This window comes from Ambystoma mexicanum, chromosome 6p (genome assembly GCF_040938575.1).
Source record: "Ambystoma mexicanum isolate Mex_15411 chromosome 6p, UKY_AmexF1_1, whole genome shotgun sequence".
NCBI classification, from domain to species: Eukaryota; Metazoa; Chordata; class Amphibia; order Caudata; family Ambystomatidae; genus Ambystoma; species Ambystoma mexicanum.
The window spans coordinates 365,356,449-365,379,235 of NC_090935.1; the positions used below are offsets into that span (position 1 = coordinate 365,356,449).

The following is a 22,787-nucleotide window of genomic DNA, read 5'->3' on the forward strand; positions in this document are numbered from 1 at the left end:
TCTGACCGTTAGTGTGTGGATGATAACCCGAGCTCAGGACTCTGTGGATGCCTAGATGACTACACAACTGACACCAAAAAGAGGACAGAAACTGGGATCCACGATCGGATATGATCTTTTCTGGTAATCCATGTAGTCTGTAAATTTCCTGGAAGAACGCCAAAGCCATCTGGGATGCCGTGGGTATTCCGGGAAATGGAACAAAATGGGCAGTCTTGGTGAAACAGTCTACAACCACCATGATGCAGGTATGTCCATCAGATGGAGGAAGGTCAACGATGAAATCTGTGCAATGGTATGCCATGGGTAGGGAGGTATCTCTGTGGGATGAAGTAACCCCAATGATCTTTTCCTTGGGGTCTTGGTCTGGGCGCACACAGGACAGCTCTTGACATACTGCTCAATTTCTTCGGCCCAACCTGGCCACCAGAATTGCCTGGATATTAGTTCTTGGGTGGCCTTTATGCCACGATGTCCGCCAATTCGGGAATCATGGAACCCGCGAAGTACAAGAGTCCGAAGAGAGACAGTGGGTATGTATAATCTGTTCCGGTAAAATAGCAACCCATTGCTTTCAGTGATCTGTGGTCGTTTCAAGAGGCTTGCCCGAACTGGATCTGTTATGGTATCCTGTACGATCTTCTGGAGATGAGGCGAGAGCGTAAGTAGAAAATGCTTCGGAGAGATCAGTGGCTTGTCACTACAGTCGCCCTTAACGTCTCCTTCCAAAGAACGGGATAAGGCATCAGCCTTCAAGTTCTGAGCACAGGGAATGTAAGTAATTCGGTAGTCGTAGTGAGAGAAAAAGAAGGCCCATCGGGCTTGGCGAGAGGTACGGCACTGAAGAGAACGTAAATACTGTAAATTGCGATGATCTGTACGAACTTCCACCGAATGCCGTCCCCCGAGGAGATGATGCCTCCATTCTTCAAATGCTGCTTTTATGGCCAACAACTCCTTCTCAATCACGGCATAGTTCCTTTCACTAGGAGTGAGTTTACGGGAGAAATACGCCACAGGATGTTCCATGCCGGTTTCGGATTGCTTTTGCAGGAGAACAGCACCAACAGCGAAGTCGGAAGCGTCTGCTTCTACAATGTATGGTATTTCGTCATTGGGGTGACACAGAATGGGTGCTGTGCTGAAGGCCTTTTTCAAGGTGTCAAAGGCCAAGGTGGCCTGCGAATCCCAAAAAAAAGGTATCTTGCTGCTGGTTAGTCTAGTTAAAGGAGCCGTTAGCTGTGAAAAATGGGGTATGAAGTGCCGATAGAAATTGGCGAACCCTAAAAACCGTTGCAGGGACTTCAGATCGAGAGGTTGGTTCCAGTCCTGAATGGCTTGTACCTTCGCGGGATCCAAGAAAATGCCTGATCCACTGATCACATAGCCCAAAAACTCCATGCTTTCCTTGTGAAAAGAGCACTTCTCTGCTTTTGCGTACAGTTGATTCTGGGATAACCGTCGAAGTACCTCTCGGACGTGTTCCACATGTTGTTCCTGGGTAACAGAAAAAATGAGGATATCATCCAGATACACCCAAACGGAGATACCAATCAAGTCACTAAAAATGTAGTCCATAAAGCGCTGGAAGACAGCCGGGGCATTACACAAACCGAATGGCATTACCCGATATTCGTAATGTCCGAATGGAGTTTTGAAGGCCGTCTTCCATTCATCGCCTTCCTTTATCCGGATCAGATGATAGGCTCCACGGAGATCTAACTTGGTGAAGACTTGGGCTGTTCGAAGTGATTCCATGATATTCCGGATCAAGGGCAGTGGGTATCTGTCTTTTTGCGTGATGTCGTTCAATTGTCGATAGTCTATACAAGGACGTAAAGTACCTTCCTTTTTCTTCACAAAGAATAAAGGAAAACCAGCAGGGGATTTCAAAGTTATGTATCCCTTCTTGGTGCAGTCATCCAAATATTCCTGTAAGACCTTTTTCTCGGTTAAGGACAAGGCGTACACCTTCCCGTGAGGTATCACCGAACCTGGTATCAAATCAATGGAACAATCGAATGTTCTGTGAGGTGGTAGAGGTATATCCCCTGGCTCGGAGAAGACCATCCGAAAATCGTCGTACACTTGAGGGATTGGGAACAATGAGCAAAGACCAGGTGAATTATTGCTTCTTGTAAGAGGCGTAGAGATGACGATGTTCTGAGGCCTGCCAGGCAAGCAACAATTCCGAAGGCAATGAGCGGAAGCAAAAACCAAAGTACGTGCTTCCCAATCGATAGTGGGATTGTGGCATAGCAGCCACGGTAAACCCAGAACTATTGAATATGAAGGTGATTTGATGACGTCCAGAGCGATTCTTTCACCATGTTCCTTGATCTGGATGAATAGACCCATGGTGTGTTGACGTATTGGCCCCGAGGATAAAGGAGTCCCATCAATCACCTCCACGGACAGAACATTCTTCCAGGAAAACAAAGGTATACCATGCCTTGCTGCGAAACTTTCGTCGATGTAATTACCAGATGCTCCACAGTCCAATAAGCCAAGAGCCTTCACCTCTTTGTCTAAACATCTCAATTTGATCTCCAAAACTAACAAGACAGCAGGTTGCATGGGCTGGAACAGGGAGCAAGGACCGGAAAGGACTGAAAGTGAAGGGAGACCTGTCGTTGCCTTTCTTATAGACGACAGGTCACCTAGTTTTCCGACTTCCTTTGGGGGCGTAAAGGACAGGTACCCAAGTAATGTCCGGAGGCTCCACAGTACAAACATAACCTTAGACTTCTTCGGCGTTTCTTTTCTGCTTCTGATAACGGACCCCTCACAGCACCCAACTGCATGGGTTCTGGACCGGAGTCCGAAGACCCAGGAATTCCGGTAGACGTGTTTCTGGGTCTGGGAAACAGCCTCTCAGCTCGACGTCTCTCTCCTCTTCGTTCTGCCAGTCTGTGATCAATCCGCAAAACTTGTTCCACAAGTTGCTGAAGGGATTCGGGCTCTGGAATGTGTAATAATTAATCCTTATATTCTTCTCTCAATCCCTGACGAAACAGAGTCTTCTGGGTTACTTCAGGCCACTGGGAATCGGTGGCCAATTGTCGGAAGCGACCTATATAGGCTATTATGTCCATGGCTCCTTGCTTGAGGTCCATCAATTGATTCTGTGCTGCAGAAGCCAGATTGGGTGATTGAAAAACCTCTAGGAACGCCTTTTCGAACGCTGCAAAGTCGTTGAGAATGGGGCTATTGGCAGCCACCAAAGGCGCTGCCCAAGCAAGCGCGTTCCCAGTCAAATTACCCAGAATATACCCCATCTTGGCTTTGTCTGAATTAAAATAGGAGGACCTGAAGAGGAAATGTATTCTACAATGATTACAAAACTCGACCACACGTCTTGAATCTCCATCAAATTTGATAGGTGCGGTATGAGCCATAGCACCTTCGCCCTGAGGTGTAGCCCCGGTACCTTGTGCCACCAACTGTCTTAGACCAATGTTCTCTTGATGAAGTGCAGACATCTCGGCTCGAAGGGCCCGCATCTCATCCCGAAGTTCCTGGGCTTCATCCATCTCGGAGTCAGAAGGTAGGCGTCTCAATCTGTTAAGAAAAGCGTCTTGTGGGCGCTGGGTACCTGAACTTCCAGTGGATGGTCGTGGTGAAGTAGCCAGGCTGTCCGATTGATGGTTGCAGAATGTGTGACGCGAGGAACCAGTGCAACACCCGCCCTGAATTCAAACAGGGTCAGTGGTGAACCAGCTCCCAACGCCACGGATGCGCACTTCCCTGATTTGTGTGACGTCGGGACAGTGCAAGCACTGACAGGGAAGGCGGGTCTTGACTGGATGGAAACTCCACAGCTGGATACCACAGCTAGGCTCCAGAAGAAGCGGGTGTCCGATGAAGAGTACTGAAGTAGGCAGGTGCAGTGGGAGGATTAGTAGACTCAGAACTCCAGGGAAGGCAAGGCACTGAACCAACAGGCAAAGAGACAGGAGAGACTAGGGACCCTGGGGCAGAACAAGGGAAAGAACTGGAAGGTAGGAAGGGAGCAGGAAGGATGAAGGCCCAGGGACCTACTGGCTAGAAAGGAATGAGGCAAGAACTCCCAGAGGCAGACAAGGAAAGGAACCTTCAGCAGGGAAGGACAAGGACAAAGAACTGGGAATACTGACAAGGTGCCACTCAAGAGTAACGCAAGCGAGGACGCGATCAGGAAACAAACCGCGTTAAGACGCGGTTTGTTCAAGCAAGCTGGCCCTTTATATAGGGCAGGCAGCACCCGGGAGGCTTGGAACCCAATCCGTGCTGTCCCCGGGTGCTGACGCGCCCAAAACGAGGCTTGGGAAGCAAGCTTGCAACTTCCCGAGCGCTCTGTGGACGGCGCATGCGCGAAGGGCGAAACACGGCCCTCCGCGCCTGCGCAAACCACGCGTACGGGAAAATCCGGAAGCGGCTTGAGCCGCAGATGACCAAGGTTCCCCCAACCTGTATCGGGGATAGATGCGACCAGGACAGGAAGCGCCGGGACCTGCAGATGCGCCCCGCACCCCGGGTAAGTGGCATGACATATGGTCCGACATCCAGTGGTAACCGCAGAGTATTGCACCTTGTCTTTCGGGGACCGAAAGGGGACGTCGGCATAGGCGTGTCTGTAACACTATCCCTATCGTGACGTGTGTAGTACCCAAAATCCCTCATGCGCCGAGGTCCCTCAGATTGTTTTTTTTCCGCCCAGATAACTGGTTGCCCTATAGCGGAGCTCTTACTAGAGACATTGTTTATCTTTACCGAATTGTCGGTTTATTCCCAGTTAAGTCACTTCGCCCAACAAAAACATCTTTGACGAAGACTATGGGGGAATCGTCTACAGCTGTGGATTTTGGACTTGAGATCCGGCGGCCAGATTTTCCACGTGGTCGGACCCTCTGGCTGTCTTATACAGTAGGGGGAGTGGGGTCAGGGTGGCCATATTGTTTAGTATGTATTTCTTCCTTTCCCCTCTTTTCCCTGTTGGTCTGGTCATCCTTCTCTTTGGCTATGAAAAGGACTACTTTTAGATTCTGTTCCAAGTGTAGGGTCCGTTATCCTTGGAAGGACGAACACAGGACGTGTAACGTCTGTCTCCCCCTAGAGCATGACGAGAAGCGGTGTGCGGCATGCAAACTCCTTCAGCCTAAGACCTTTAAGGAGCGCGGTGTAAAGCGGTTGGCCGCGTACGGTATGGCATGCGCGGAGCCCCCTTCTCCCACTGCCACGCTAGCTGAAAGTGACGGGGGTACTTTGGAGGACCAAACGTCCGTTTCGGATGTTATAGACCTTGAAGAGGACACTTCTATGTCCGCCACGCTAGTCGCCGACCCTTTAAGGCTCCACTCCCGGTCTTGCTACAGGGACCCCACCTGGCGAAAGGGGCGTACAAGCGCATCGCACTAAGCACACAACCCCTGCACCAATTTCGACAACTTCATCGAAAAAAGCAAAAGCGCCAACAGGGCCGCCGAAAACTTTGCCGGTTCCCTCAGATCGTTCAGATCCAAAGCCTTCCCCGCATCCGCAGCAGCGTTTTGCGACTGGGCAATCCAAATCAGTTAAGGGCGCTACTCAGAAAACTACACGTGTCGAAGTGCAGGTGTCCGACGCTTCGACAGTTTCTAAGGCCTTAGTAGGCCCGAAAACTATGGCTAGGCCTATACCCGGAAAACTGACGTCTGGGCCCACGAGTGCCGCGGCCAGTTTTACAACTGCCGATAAATCAGAGCCTTTGTCTCACGACGATTCGGCGACTATCGAAAGTAGCATCGGAAGAATTACAGCGGCGGTGGGCCTTACTCCGGTTCCGCCTAAGGTCAGGGGCCAATCCGCGGAAAAGTGTTCGGCGGATTGGGATTCCGATGAGGCTTACAAAGATAGTCGAGAGCCTCTTACTGACACCCTGAGCGACTCAGTTCGACGCCATAGCGCGGAGAACGTAGTTTCTTCTTACGTAGGCCCGTTTGGGTCCTCCTAAATACCACTGGATGTCGGACCATATGCACAGCATGTGAATCTAAGTAGATGCAATCATCAGAAATGCTATTACGGTAAGTAATGCATGTCTTCCGGAATTGCTATTTACTAAGTACATCTTCGTTATTTCCCTGATTCTACCTTCAGGACTTTTTATTTCTAACCTGTAGAGAGCAATTGCAGCTGCAGTAAAGCACCCATGGGTGCCCATTTTGTCAAAATTACCAATGTCGTATTTTATCACCATTTCTTGCTGGAAAGGTCCTTGAGATTTACCCTGTGCGTCAAACCATGTTTGGTCCCTTTGTTTGGTTTGTCTTTGGGGGGCTGTGGGGGATTCACAAGTGAAACCTGCCTCTGGCTCCAGAGTGTCTGGCAGGGCAGGAAGTGAGGGAGGTGCCCAAGGGTGATTGGCTGGAGGGCTCTCCTTGGAGGACAGCCACCCTACTGTGATTGACAGCAAGGCTGCAAATGAATGAGAAACCTGCATAAAAGGCAAGACTTTTTGCTTGAAAGGCAGAGTCGACCACTCGACGAAGGAATCCGAAGAAGAACTTAAGAGACGCCTGCTGCAACTCCTGGACCATTGGTTTGCCCGGCGAAGCCTTTCTGCACTGCTGAAGCTCCGGCTTAGCCTTGACTAGAGAAGACCTGCAAAGTATCACTTCTCCCCTTGAGTTGGTGAGACCAATCCGAACGCAAGACATGCTCATCTGGCAATCCTCTTTGAGCTGGCTGTACTTCGATTGCTGCTGCAGGAACCGAAGTGCCAGGGAGAGGAACACCAGAATCGAGTGAGTGTCTTTAAGTCAGACCCGAGCTCCAGGAAGATCCTCCAGATGCCCCAGAAGCGGGACTGACCAAGCCTGAGCCACCTCAACAGAGTGCTCGGCCCCAGATGCCTGGAAAGTCCATAGTGGTATCCGAAAACCGCGAAGCTGAAACCACCAAGTGCGACTGATCTGCAGTTTGCTCACTGCTGCCGCTGACCTTCAATTCGTAGTGCAGGACTCCCCAGACGTCCTCCCTCTTGTGTCCATGAATGAGGCCCAGGAACATGATCTGCAGACATACACAGGAACAGAAGCCCGCTGGAACCAATTTCTTCTAACCAAATGTTTTGTAAAACTAGGGGGGTCTTACCTCTTGTTGTGTAGCTTTGCTAGTTCTCAGTTCAGACTTGTCTTGGTTGCTTTTGCAGAGTTGCTTGCAGCTTTGCCCCTCACAAGCCTCCCAGCTTGTGACCCTGCAGTGATTCTATTTTTTTCTACAAAGACTTCTAAAACATTGTGCAAGTCTTTAACTTACCTGCGAGAAGTGCTTCAGCTCACCTAGACTTTTGCTCAATTAACATTGGCTGGCCTGGCTCCCTGAAACGATTCTATTTTTTTTCTCCACTTTATTTAATTTTAAACCATAAACAATATCAACACATATTGATGAGAATCAGAAAAGTAACACATCACAGAACATTTCCTTTGTTAAATACCAACCATCAGTCAATAGTAATCCTTCATAAAAAAAACCCCACACATTCCAATTTAAACAAAGACAGGACAAACAACACATACACACAGAAAGAAAAAGAAGAAAAAAAAAACTGCACGTCAACCCCCGCCCTCAACCCTCATATTCCATCAAGTCTATTAATTCTATACCTTACTCAAACTTCATTAAAGGAATTCCAATTATCACAGTATTCAGCCTCTGTATGGAGCCAAGATGCTCGAGACCTTTCATATCTTGAAAGTGTGCGCTTATCCACCATTCAACTATCCGTATGTGGCTTCTTACGTGAATTTCACACTTTCAGAATGTTTTATTGCCATTACCAATGCCCTATCAATCCATTTAGACGCACCACAGATTTCCAGACACCTGCCTTCGTTTGAGAGAAAGAACGCAGACATGAAAGTTAGAGGGAACGACCTACCTATCACCAGATCTACCCGATCCATGACCTCCTTCCAAAAAGTCAGTACACTATCACACTCGCAAAGCATATGCAGATAAGTTCCTCTTGAATGAGAACATCCCCAACACAAATCAGAGTATCAAACCCCGCTCTTTCATTTTCACTGGTGTCCAATAAATTTGCCCCAAATTCCGCTGATGAGCCATCCATTTATTCCACAAATTATCGCAGGAGTCCCGCATACACACCTGTACAGGCATCATTTTGCTAAATGTAGAAACTACAGTTGGAGCAGCATTATACAATCTGCACATTTGAGGCTTATCACCGAATGGTTCACTCAACAATCGATGTCTCTCCAACATCAAGCATTCTAGTGACCTATATCTTTCGCACTCCCTATTATCTTTTCTATATCGATCCATTAGGCTTTCAAACGTAACCATTCTACCATCTTTCCATACATCAACAATTTTCAGAATACCCCTATTAGCCCATCCCCTCCAATGTAACACTTTGTTCTAAATCTGCAAACCGGGGTTCGCCCAGATAGAAGCAGAATTGTAAAAAACAAATTTTGTCCACACCCTTGAATCAACGAAACCAAAGCAGACTTTGTAGCTGCTAATGCCTCCTATCTTAACCCCAGATTTTTGTAACTTTGCATATGGATATAAGCAGTCCACAGGGAATGGACTCCACTCCTTTTCCATCCGAAGCCAAAAGGGATCAAGACCTTCATCCTCTCTAAAATAATAGGAAGCTTTTTTTTTTAAAAGGAACCCTTTATAATAATTTTTCAATATTGTGTAGCCAAAACCCCCATCTCTAACACTACGTACCACAATAAATCGCGGAATTCTTGGCCTCTTACCCACTCCCCACAGGAAATCCATAAAAATGTTATCAATACGCTTCAATGCCTTCTTTGTGAACGTCAACGGAAGGGATTGAATGTAATACAAAACCTTTGGAAGCAATACCATCTTAATGGCATTGATTTTGGCCCAAATATTTAAAGTCAATCTATCCCATCTACGTATGTCTTTCAGTAGGGTCTCCTTCAATTTGTATGTTAAAATACACTGTCCTAATGTCCCGTACCAAATGGACACCCAAATACTTCACCGAAACATCTGCCCACTGACGATTCCAATCCAATACCCTTCTACTTTGTGGATTCAATTTCAACGGAAAGACCACTGTTTTCCTCCAATTCACACTACATGCAACATCTCCCGAAGTAGATTTCCACCTTCAGTCGGATTAGTCAAAACCACTGTTAGATCGTCAGCATATGCCAATACTTTTATTTCACTATCTTTTAATTTCCACCCACAAATATTCCGTTCCCGCCTAATATATGTCCGCAACGGCTCAAGAGCCAAATTGAACAGGAAGGGGGAAAGTGGACAGCCTTGTCTGGTTCCCCTTAACAGCTTGAAAGAGCAAGACATAACCTCATTCACCCATATTTTAGCCAAGATGTCACATTGTAAAGCACCAATCACATTAAAAAATTGTAGACCAAAACCCATTTTGATTAAAGTATAATCAAAAAAGGACCAGCTAACACAATCCAACACTTTCTCGGCATCGAAAAAAAAACAAGCAAAACTTTATCTACTTCTGCATCCGATGGGCCAATTATATTCAACAGTTCTAATATTATCATATCCATATCTCTTGTCCATAAAACCAACTTGAGAATAATCTATCGACTCCCCCATGTATTTTTGCAACCTAATAGCCATAATTTTCGTGAAAATGTTCATATCTACATTTAAAAGAGATATAGGCCGATACTTACCACATTTGGTAGTCTTTCCCTTGCTTAGGAATTAGCATGATGACTGCTTCGCGCATTGAAGGACACAACCTCGCATCCGACAGAAATTGATTATATAGGCAGCATAATTTTGGGACCAAAGCTGTACTAAAGGTTTCGTAAAACTCAACCGGTTATCTGTCTAGCCCTGGGGATTTGCTCACTTTAAGTTGACAGATAGCCTCCTTCACTTCAATTTCACAAATCTGAGCATCCAAACACTCCCTCACCTCATCAGACAAACAGGGCAATTCAATTTTCGCAAAAAAATCATTCAACATTAACTCTGCGAACTCTCAGAATACAAGGAAGCCTAGAAGGATTTAAAACATTCACAGATATCCTTACTTTTTACCTTCACATCTCCTGCTTCATCTAAAATCTTAGGAACAAATGACCTCTAAGACTCTTTAACTTGTTAGCCAACATACGTCCACTCTTATCACCTTGCGCCCAAAATCTTTGCTTTATAAAATACATACCTCTTTCCACCTGTTCATCTAATACTTCCTTCAATTTACTCTTAGTATCTTCCACTTTCATCCTATCCCGCTTGCTACTAGACAGTATATATTTGTGCTGCAGAATTTTAAGTTCTGATTCAAGATCCCTAATCCTGTTCTCACCCTCTTTCCTTTTCCTACAAGTCCAATTAATCAGTTCCCCTCGAACAGTTGCTTTAAGAGCATCCCAAACTACTAAACTATCTGCAGAATCTAAATTTTCCTCAAAATAATTCCCTATAAAGACATTTATTGCCTCACAAACTTTATCCTTTAGAATGAACGTCTTTAGCCTCCATTTCTTTCTACTTAGGTTTCCTATTCCCCTATCAATATTCAATTTCACTAAACCGTGATCAGATGGACATCGCTTCCCCCATATCAACGTTCATAATGTCATCAACCAATCGATCCGAAACTAACAAATAATCCAACCTCGAGTAAGAATCATGAACAGGTGAATAAAACGAAAATTCACTACCTGTGGGATGAAGTGTTCGCCGGCTATGAACCAACGCAAATGTATCCAGAAAATCATGAAAAACGCCACTCAACTTAGAACCTGTAAACCTACACTCTAACAGCCTGTCAAGAGAAGCATCTAAAACACAATTAAAATCACCCCAAAACAATCCGTCACCATTCATGTTTTTCAGAGAATCCGTTAGTGTTTTAAAAAACGTAATACCATTAGTGCATGGACTATTCATAGATACCATCGTCAAAATCTTTCCCTCATATTGAACATCTACCAAGATAAATTGTCCATCATCCATAACATTCTCAACCTTCATACCTAAAGTTTTGCGAATTAACAGACCCACTCCCCTTGATCTTCCGGAATAACAATGTTACAGCATTTTCATATATTTCGAAGTACCATTAAAAATTCTCTGGTTGTTCCGTTAAATGAGTTTCCTGCAGAAACATCACATCTGCTTTTTCTCTTCTCAACTTTGCCACTATTTTTTTCCCCTTTTCTAGGACAATTCATCCTTTTAACATTCCACGTTACAAAGTTCAAAGACCCCATCAACTATAGTTCAAGAATTAATTTGAATACAAATTTCAATCCCTCAAAGCCAAGATGCATAAACAAAGCAACTCTAATAGCAAAAATAAAATTGGTATAGATCTTAATTAACCCCTCACAAATAAAACACACCACACAAACACAACATAGAACAAACTCAACCAATTCAAATTGAACATTGTCCAAAACCGGACCAAATGTTGAAGATAAAAACTACCCACTGCTGCTAAACTGCAATCCTCAGAACCTATGCCCAATCTATATACAATTTATATATTCGCCCCGTAAACGCTATACAAAAATTGTCAGCAAGCATTATATCTATCCCCCCGAATATCACATTTTTCAAACACAAATATTTATCCCAAAAATATCACGCCCCAAGAGTTAGCCAGACAATAACATGCACATCTTGACAGGCTATTATCAAATAGTTGCCACTAAAGCCCGTCCAACCCCCATAACAGACCATAACTTTAATGCCTTTACTAAACAGAAACCAGTCTAACAACAACCCCAATATTATAATGCATTACAACAGTTAAATAAAAAACTTATCAAACTCTAAACCTAATAACGTCCTTATCAAGAGACCTATCGACATAATCGAGAGTCCTAAAGCACGATCAGTACCACAATAAGTAGAAATGGAGCATCTCAACACCTTATGATTATCACTTTGTCAACAGTCACAATCAGATACCAACATATGCCACACTAACATATGATCGGTGATTGTCGAGAAATAAACTCCACATTAATAGAAGTATTCCCAGCTTCCTGTATAGGAATGCCACTTTAACATGAGACCCAAAAAATGAGATAACATACAGGCAGAAAGGAAGTCTTGATCGAATACCAATGCTGAGAAAATTGTTAAAAAAAAACGGGAGTTCGCAAAAAAGGATATTGCCCTGTTAAGTTTCGGATTTGAAACTGCCAACAGTAAGCAAACAAAAATGTCTCGTGTCACACAGATGTACTGAAGCATCTCCAATCAGAGCTGGAAATGGCTATTCAAGGCTCCAGAAGTTTCCCCCTACATGAAAGTCATTCCATTGATGAATAACCATCCAAAAGTCAACTGCACAAACAGAAGCTATTTGCGGCTGAACATTCTGACAACATTGCCACCGCGAAAAATCAAAGAATATGCCTTCCAAGGACAATTGTAGCACTTCCGATTGTATGCACTTCCCATTCACTGTTAGCCAGGGCTTGGTTGCTGCACCTGTCGGGAGATCTTCAAACAAGGATGATAAATGCAGTGCCACTAACCCTCTTATTAAGAGGCAAACACTTCTTTTGTTTATTCCATCTGGCCGGTGGAGGTGCTCCGCTCTTGTTGTAGCATGTAGGTTCACGACATTCCATGTACCTGAACATGAACAGTATCATACATGTCAGGCCATGTATTCCAGATGAGTATAGGAGATCTCCTCTAAGATTAGAACCCATCCACTCATATGCTGCAAAACTGTTTCCCTCTAAAATAAAGTAATTTCATCAACGAATAATCATCCAAAAGTCAGCAATCAAGACTTGAGTGAGATCGATTCACACTTAAAATTTACAAGGGTGCTAAATACCAAAAGCTGTGGTAATGTGCTTTCTCCCATTCAAGCTTCTGTTTAGTGAAAAGGCCAGACTCTAAGGGACATAAACAATTGAAATTAAACAGGAGCTGTTGCCATTGTTGCCATTAACACACAGATGCTTAACGGCACACAAGCATTACACTTGCTGCTTGGCTTCTTTCTTCGAGCATGACCCGTTGCTTCTTCCAAAACCTGGTTGCCTTTGCACAAACATAAGCACCTTGAGTGTGAGTTTTATTTGAATACCTGTCACTGTGAATCTCTTTGTAAAAACCCTACTGCTCACATTGACCCCTCTTGAGATGAGTCTGGCTGTTCAGCCACACTACCAACCTGTGTAGTACAGCCTTATAGCAAAGGTTGGGTTACCTATTGCTAGGAGGACAAGGGTGGGGTAGTCTCCCACAGTTTACTGCATACAATCTTGCTTAACAATGATGAAGGAAAAGCGGCTGAGACGATTTCCAGCAGCCGAAGAGCCTGCTGTGTAACCTGACCCTTCTGTAACCCTTCCTTCCAATCGACCTGGGGACTCCGAAAACTACCCTGGCCCAGAGCCTGGTGAGTCCCACTAGACTCAAGAAGGCCTGCACTTTGAGCAATCCCACTCCGTGCGCGACCTTGTGGGCTGCAATATATCGAGCCATTGTGCAGTGCTCAGTCTTCCCAATCTCTCTGAAACTTCGTGGTTATCCTGTTGTATCTCCAGAGATATGAATCGAGCCCGAAACGTCCTCTCACCAGAGTGCTGGCCCTTTGTAATGACAAGCATCCTACCGGCCCTATGCTGTCTTCTTCTGTGCTTCTATAAAAGGCGCCAAATCCACAGAACATCATCCAGCCGCAAGGAAAACCTTGCCTAGACCCTTCTCCGTTGATCCCTGCTGCAAAGTCCCTTCCAGTCACCATGACAAGGAATCTACTGACTGGGTTTTTGGCTGCAGATCCTGAAATACTCCTGCTGCAAAATCTTCTTCAATGCTGAGGTGCTGTGTTTGCTTGGGTATGTACTTACCTTAAGTCCCTTGTGATTCCTGTGTAGTTGTTTTTTGTCTTCTGTGATTGGGAGGCCTCTCCAGTTAACCCAGTCCCACTGCTGCAATCCTGCTAGGGTGTCTTCTGTGAAGCCCCTGGATCCTCAACTAACTCTAAAGTAAAATACTCACCTGTTTGAACTGTCTTCCTGAGGAACTCTGACTTTTGCTACTTAAGAACCTATCCTGACACTGCCTGTTGGACACACGACCCTAGTGAGTCCCCTTCTGCCACTGAACACTCATGCTCCAAGAATAGGGGAAAGACAGGGATTGGGCCTCTTGCCTAGAAAAGAGAATACGTGTTGAAAAGTTACTTACTTGTAAAAGAGTTTGTTGGTAACTGTAACTCTGAGTGAACAGTTACAAAAGTTCTTACCTTGAATGTGTGTTGCACTATTCTCAGAAACTTTCTTATCTTAGAAACCGGTTTGCCATTCTAACAGAAAGTAGATGTCGGGGTGTATTACTCACCTGTGATTTGGTTGTTCCTCTTCCCAAAAGTAATGCTGTTGGTTTCACTTTGTTATTCCTGTTAGGATAATCGTAGGAGTGTTCCCCGACTGGGTCTTTCTGTCCCTCACTTGCTGTTAGCCTGTCCATAATAAGTCGACATTAGGTTTTACCTACCTAGAATAACCGAGTCATTCAATCAAGTGTAACACTGTGTTTTGCTTTCCCTGTGCTGTTTTAGACCGACACAAAAAGTCTTAGATGTATACCTGCCCCAAGTTGCTGATAGCTCCTTGAAATAGTATATGGGTTTTACTTACCTTGAGTTCGCTGTGTCATCCAAAAATAATTTACAAGACTTACTGCTTATCTCAGTCTGTGTTCCACTGATCTCAAAAGCATCTGTAATTTAATATTACATCCTTAGGTTTTACTCCCCTAGTATAACTGTTATCACAAGTAGTTATAGGTTTTTACTGTACCTAGAATAAGTCCACTATTCACAAAACGTATACTGTCCAGTTGACTGATTATGTGATTTGTTGTTGAGCGTCACGGTACGACTGGTAGGGTCTCCTGCCCTTGAATTACGGAATGTGATCTGAATGTAACCATTGGTTTTTACCCTCCAAGAATAGGTGTGAACCCTACTGAATGTGTATGAAAAGGTTTCACTACCCGAGACTACTGTTAGGTGTTCCAAACAAGGCTTATGCTTTGTACCTTCAAGCATAGTGTTTTAATTGTGATTACATATAATGTGTGATAGTACTTAATTACCCCTACATTTATCTATTTGTATTTAAATAAACAATTTTAACAACACATAGTGTTTCAGTGTTTCTTTGGATCATTTGTATTGCAATTTTATTTGTATTGATTCTACAGCCCCATCTCCCTCGTAAAATAAGCCTGGCTGCTCTATCTACGCTACTCTGAACTCAGGTGGTACAGCCTTATACTAGGAGTGGAGTCTTGTACTGCCTCAGTTGAATGATTTTACTAAGCCTTTAGTTAGACGTCAGAAAAACTTTCCTAACATGGGACCCGAGGGAGGACTCCTGCACAGCAGTTCGAAGGTCAGCAGGAGCTATGGGCTCCTTACAGATGAGCGGCTCTTTGCGGTTTCAGCGCACGGTAAACAGCACCACCGCGGATCTTCTAAACCGGTTGGGCTTCTTCACTCCTTGAGTCCAGCACTCTTGTGAAGTGACTTGAGATTGGGCTGTCCTGCTTCTGGAGGGTCCTCGGGAGACTCCTGGAGCTTTTGGCCGGCTTACAGATGTTGCACTCGACTTTGGATTTCTCGACCCCTGGCACTCTGTTCCAGCAGCAGCAAAGAAGTACAGCCAGTTTGGGGAAGGTCTTCCAGTAAAGTTTCTCGGGGTTAGTTGGTCCCACTAACCTGAGGGAAGAAGTCCTCTCTAGAGCTTTTCTTGTCGATTCGGAAAAGCAGTTTCACGACAGCAGCAGGGCTTCACCGGGCATTTCAATGGTCCAGGAGGGTGCAGTAAGCTTCTCTTCACGATTCCTTCGTCGGGTGTTTTGTCCAGTGGCCGACTGTCTTCAGTCCAAGAAGCCGTACCTTTTTATGCAGATTTCTCACATTCATGCACAGCCTAGCTGTCACTCACACAGCAGGGTGGCTGTCCTTAAAGGACAGCCAGCCGGCCAATCGGTACTGGGTGCTTTCAGGTAACCAAGGAGACTAAGGCCAGGGGAGTTACGGACACCTCCCACACTTCCTGCCCTGCCAGACACACTTAAGCCAGAGGCGGGTTTCAGTACTGAAGCGCGCCAAAGGCAAAATGAACCAAAGGGTTATACATGGCTTGGCGCACAGAGTAAAATCCAAGAAAGACTAACAAGAAATGGCAAAAAAAGACGACAGGGCCATTGTGACACAATGGTCACCCCATGGGTGCTATACTGCAGCTGAAGGTTCAGCCTGCTGTAGGAAAGCACAATGGTATGAAAATTAAACCACGGCCACCACCCATTTAAAATAATGAGGGTAAAATAATGTTAATTGAATAAGTAGGAAAAGGAGCTACTAAGTAACACCCGAGCACTCCAGATAAGATGGGGTGTGCTGGACCTACAAAGAGAAAAGGTAAGTAAAGTCAATTTAACTTGGCCACCCAAGAAAAGGTATTTAAACCTTAAGAGCAATCTAAAGGATTTCTCTGTGACACTGCACTGAAGGTGCTGTGTCACCATACAGAAAGTTAGATGCCTATGGAGTCTGTCAGACTCCAAGAACAAAGGAAACACATAATCCAAATCAGATCAAAATACATGTAAGAGTGAGAAAAAGGTCTCACTCAGGATAAAAATGAAAAAGTCCTAAAGTCCGGCAAAAGAGTTGGGGGGGGTCTGTAAGGTTGAAGGGAATTAGCACAGAAATTATAATTATCCCTAACAATCGGCAGGCACCTTCATTCTCGATTCAAATCCACTTGCTGGGCAAAAGATTGGTTTGGCACCTCTGAGGTATCCTATTAACAACTTTATTTAAGCATTAAAGAATTGCCTTTTTCCAGATTTTGTTTGCTTCGTCTGCTTTTTTGTACTTGGCTTTCTGAGACTGTGCCAGAAAAGCTTCCGTGGATGATTCATTTCTTAATTGGGCATCCTTTAGTTTCTTTCCTTTGGTTGTTTTTTTGAGCCTTCAACACAGCCGGTTTCTGCAGAAAGTATGGGTACAGTCTTTGGGACCTCAATCCTAGGTGCATCCTAAGTTTGTCCTTCAGTAACTATGGTCCTATTGATCACTGGTACTTCCTGGCCTGAGCTTTGTTTGGCCCACTTTTCGGTCTATCCGAAATGACCCCCCAAAACAGCACCAGCCTAAACTATTCTTCCAGCATTGACTGCGACAGAGGGGTATTGTCCAGTGGGATATTTTCAGTGGCACAAGCCATGTTTGATGGTTCCACCCCTTTGGCCTCCACCCCCAGACTTTTGAGCTCAATCGCATTGACTGTTGATCTAGATCGACCAACTTGGTCTTAATGTCCATGCACATTATAGATTGATTGCTGCTTTCGTCTTTTAGGAGACCCAAATCTTTGGACACAGGCGAGGATATCACGGAACTCAAGCCCACCATTGGGGACTTGCAGGCCCCCACCTCCCTGGTCAGTTCCAAAAGTGTTCCCAAATGTGATTCAATAATTTGCTAACATTGACCAAGCAGTTTAACACGAAACTCCATGCTGAGAGATTAGTGTTTGAGGGTGAAATATTTTGGATAGTGGCTGTTTTTGATTGCCTCTGACCCTCCATGCGAGGCCTTACCACCTGAAGCCCCAGAGAAGAGGATGTCGATTCCCCCTTGATCCAAAATATCAGTTCCTTCCCTTGGTCGGAGACTGAACCACCTTCACGTCAAGATGTATTTGATCAAAGAGAATCTTCCATCACTGGATAAATGCGTATTCCAGGTCATCCCTTTGTGTGACTCAAAAGGAGTGTAACACCGGACAAGGACTGAGGTTAATGTTGTTTTGACATAACTGGATGGACACTCCTCTTGTGGTGGGTAGACAAAGGACATACATGATTATTTCCTTATCCTGCTCCCGCAGCATGTTGTCTAATTCCGGAGCCTTTAAGTTGTCCCTCCAGCTGAGACTCCCACTTCTCAGATTGTAGAAATTGGGCATCTGCCTACTTTCAGGCTTTTCCTTGTTGTACGGCTTCTCATCCCTTTGCCCTGTCAGTCAATCACTAATTATGCCGTTGTTATTGACAGATGGTGTGCAGATGGGTGCTCATTTACAAGATTGCCCAGTCTCAGCCATTGCGAAGTAGTAAGAGTAAAGAACATGTACGATTATTGAGGACCATTTGCACTGATGTCATATGGTGAGCAGAGTACAAACCATCGAAGCGTTAAAAGATGCGCGTGAAAAAAAGGCACTCGTTACCTGGCTACATGGTGACCTAGGCACCAGTCGACCAGAGTCAAACCCGAAGCCCGGCACCACGGGCTCACTCTGGAACACACAGTAACAAACTGTGCTCTGCACTCGCTCCAAGCTGGCGGTTTTCTCCTTCAGTCCGCCTTCCTGTAATGGGCACAGAAAAGACTCTCCAGCCGATTCTGTCCACACGGTAACAGACTCTGCTCCACTCCAGTTTTTATCATTGTACAATGCATCTTGCATCTTGCAATGCAGTACAATGGGGTACACCTTTTTCCCTAGACTAACACTCTGGGGATTTTTGGTTACTCTAGATGTGCTAAAAGGATAAACTGGTGGCAGCAGTGATTTTATTTTTTGTAATCAATTTATTTGGTCCTTTTCGTTTTAGCCTTAACGCATTTACCGTGTTTGGTTAATAACTGTGGCTAGTGGTCAAACATGGCCATGCCACAAGATTTTTCGGTTGCCCTTTGGCCATCTTGTCTTTTAGCCTTCTTCTTGGTCTGTGAGTCCAGGAAAATCCTTATATGGACTTCCAGTGCTCGGGGAAAGCAGAGGCTTTTGGCAGGCTATGTGTTTGTTGCCAGGAAGTGGGCTGGGATTGGCTGGTCCCAATCCACAAACTGGTGACAGTGGTATGCATGAGTTTTTCCGCCTCTGGTCCTGATTGGACTACTGCTGGGTTGTGTGTGTGGGGCAGATCTGTCATTGGCTAAAGGGAGCTGCTGCTCTTACCTGGCTTTTTTGATAAGAGGAGCCCTGCACCCACTCTGGAGAAATCCTGGAAGAAACTAAAGGAGCCAAGACTCCTGTCCACCTGCAATACTTGCGTGGCGTCCATGGACCCGTTGGAAGAGGGCTTGGCGACCAACTTGGCTGCTGCCCAGGTAGAGCCCGGTCCTGTGAAAGATCTCCAGCAGTCCTGCGATACTTGGAGGGGAGAGAACATCGATTCTTGACGTTGGCTCCGAGTCCTACAAAGAAGAGCCTTCGCAAATACCCCAGGACTACCCTTTGGCTGACCAGCTCGGTGGTAGGGCTACCGTGATGCAGGAGTCGCTGTTCTGAGGTGAGGCCTGGGACATGCAACAAGACTTACCTCTGCAAAATGTTGTGGTCCTAGCATCAAGGGGACCCTAGGTGGTAGGGAATGCCGGAATGTCTGACCGCGGCAAGTGAATCCCTCTGCATCACTTTGCATTGGTGGCCGTCGTCTGACTTACCTGCGTCCATTCTTCTCTTGAGGGGGGCCCTGCATCCAGTTCTGCTTGGAGACCTTGCACCAGCATTAGACACCGACCAGAGAGCTGTTTGAATCTGCAACCCCTGGGAATCCCGCTGATGGCGGGAAAAGCGACCTCAGACCCTCTTCAATCTACCTACCAAGCCCAGTGAAGAATCTGAGTTTTGGACAGGAGGTATTGGGGCGGGGGGGTTGGGTGGGGGGTGGGTGAGTTGTAGCAATACTTGCCTGAGCCCTGTTACTCCCTTTTTAAAAGTTACCAAACTTTGAAATTACTTTGGCATTGCAATTGCTTATTCACACAAGCACTCCAAAAGTTGGGAACACGTTTGTTTGCTAGTTAAACTCATCCCCTGACACTTGGTGCTGTTCACTGGTGCCCAGAGACCATACCTTTATTTTTTCTAGCTTCACGACATTGTGGAACTTTGAACGTTCCGGCACAAGGCCCCACACATCTTGGGGGTGGATTTATGAAATTAGGATTTAACTCATAGTGCTAATACTAATCTGCACATTCCTTTTCAGGAGTTTCATATGAATGTTGCCTTGCTCCAGTAATTGCGTAGATGTATCTAATCTTTAGTAGTCAGTGATATTACCTGTTAGTATTTTTTTCCACTGTTATTTGGTCATAAGTAAAGAAGTATTTTTATAATTGTTTTTCCAAGTGGGTTCCTTGACTATTTCACTGTGTGCTCATTGTGTGCCCCCTATAAACTTACCACCTCTTGAGACTTGTCCTAGACCACTCGCCTTGCTACCTTGAACTGGTTTGGCTACAACTACCCGAGTTGTCCCTGTCACAATACTAGTTTGGCCTTCTATACATCTGTCCACCAGGCCAGAGTATAGCAAATCAGTCCTAACACCAATTTTTGAGAAATTGTATTTACAATAAACTGTATTCCTTGCGTTAGTTTTCCACAAAGTGTTCTTTGCGCCTACCATAGAGGATACTTTATCTGCTGCTATGGTCTTGGCATCTATCCATAATCATTAAGTTCTGTGGTAGATGCAGAATTTGCTTCCAGCAAGGATGGTGGGCAAACTGAAGGAAGGTTTCTATCTAGACATCAACACTCCTGTTCTGTAGTCCTTATACTGGGCCAATCCAACAAGGGGTCCAATACAAAAACCCCTCCTTTATGAATTAAGATGTAATGGAAGGACAATTCATCCATCACACTGTACTTAAATTGTGTGCGTTAAATTGGTTTTATTTTACTGTGACCATTTTCTTAACCTTTTGTTTAATAGGTTTGAACTATCTTTTTAAATAGCCATGTTTTCCTTTTTCGCTTTAGGCTCTGGATCCAGCCCCATTGTTTCCGGTGGCATGAGGAATATGCATGAAAGTAAAGTATCCGGTCCATTGTCTGGTAATTCAGCAAATCATCATGCAGACAATTCCAGACATGGCTCAGGCGAAGACTTCATGCACATAGCACACAGGCTAGGAAGTGAGGTGGGTAATTATCACTTCTAAATTTGATTTCGAATTCTTTCACTTTTCCCAGTTTGGTTGCCCCGTACCCTGAACCTGTAATGCATTGACCGATTTTGACTCGTCGCAGTTTAATTTCTTGTTTCTGACCAAACATGGCACAGCTTCTTCATAGTAGAAGTCCAAAAATAGTATTTTATTTATGTAGCTCTTCATGCTAACTCTGCTAGCTTCCAAGCGCTTTATCAGAGATCAATGTTACATATTCCTGTTCCCAAGGCAAGCATGTTTGCCCATTAGCTATGCTTACATGTTTGGCCCTTAGTTATCATTGCAGGTATTCATTGTTTTAAAATGTTAGTGTATCATTGGTACAATCAACAATTCTTCCTTGGACACTGGTTTCTTTTAAGTTTGAGAAATGCTATTCAATTCCCATTTTGGTCCTAATATAAAGTGGTCTTAACACCCTTCTGCTATTATTTGTTGGCCCTACTGCTCATTGGCGCCCTGATGCCTGCGGGCTACCGGCGCCATATAAACAAACATTGGCTATGTAAAAAAAAGCAGGGTTTGGGTTGTTGGTGTCATAGCTGGATAGACACCTATGTTAAGTACAGGCTAAAGTTACTAGAGCTCTGCTTCTTGGTAGCAACACTTGGGAATATGTTTATCCAGAATGGTGGGCCCAATATCGAATGGGTTAAACACTCTGGGGGTGGGCAGTTGATTAGTCTGGGAGACCAGCTGCAACAAACTAGCGGTGTGAAATCTTGCTGTGCAATAAAGCTCGACTATGCTGCAGGTAATCTAGCTATGCAAGAAACTAGATGTATAGAAATATAATCTGCTTGTGCAGCAATCAATCTGCTGATGCAAAAAAAAACAGTATGTGAACATCTGGTTGGTCGTTTTTTCAGAAGCAATGTCTTGAGGCTTTATAAAATGCTTTTTCATTATAGGCTCTGTATTTTCCAACTCTAGAGATTATTATAGGTAATGGGTGCCAACTGTCATGCCTAGCTAGAGCTGCAATGGAAATGTATCGGTGCCAGGTGTTATGAATGTCATCAGACCCTGTATGCCAAAATCTAAACTGTACCTGAATGCTGTCTAACTAGCATGTGTTGCTGCAGAGAATAGTGCTGTGCCCAATAGGGCTTTGGAGAGAGTTGCATTTCTGAGCTCGGTTAAGGAGAAACTGCTACTCTTGAGCACATGAGGCTTACTTCTGGACAGCAATAGTGTAGTAGCTCAACATCTATGTGTTCTAGGTACTAGTTCTCATTACCTTGTATGTATGATTGTCTTCCCTTCACCGTTTGATCAGTAACCCAGCAAGTATTTACACTGGCACTATAGTGGCTCTTTTGTGTATAAATTAAAACACATGAAGAATGCTTACTCTTTTTGTTTAGCATTCATGTATATTCTCTTGTAGAGATGTATGCATTAATATAGTGTAGTCCAACAATATACGGGTCCTAATATTACCAACAAAGTAGTTATATAGAATCCTAACCTCCGCCTCTTCTCCAATTCAAATCTCGAATGTTAAAGCAACCGACATCCAATCTGTGATCTGTGTAACCATTGTAGCGTAGTGAAACTTAACAATGTACCCACAATAGTGCTGTTGGTATCGACGAGCCAAGGGAACAGATGAGGTTTTAGCAACCTCTGAAAACCCCATTAAAGGGAATTGTCAAACGTCCATAGCTCTAAAGGCAGTTAACTAAAAACCTAAACGCTATGGGTTAGAAGTACAGGTAAAACATTTTAAACCCCCCTGCAAGGATTCCTATTCCAACTTCTGGCCAGGGTAAATCGA

General features: G+C 44.7%; 1 protein-coding gene across 6 annotated transcripts in view; it reads left to right on the forward strand.

The window, feature by feature from the left end:
• NIPBL (NIPBL cohesin loading factor) overlaps window positions 1-22,787 on the forward strand; it is a 2,053,700-nt gene that overhangs the window by 282,167 nt on the left and 1,748,746 nt on the right. For all 6 annotated transcript variants that reach the window (XM_069627143.1, XM_069627142.1, XM_069627145.1 and 3 more), the window contains exon 7: window positions 20,817-20,977. In XM_069627143.1, the coding sequence (XP_069483244.1) occupies window positions 20,817-20,977 (161 nt within the window). The remainder of the gene's footprint in view (window positions 1-20,816; window positions 20,978-22,787) is intronic.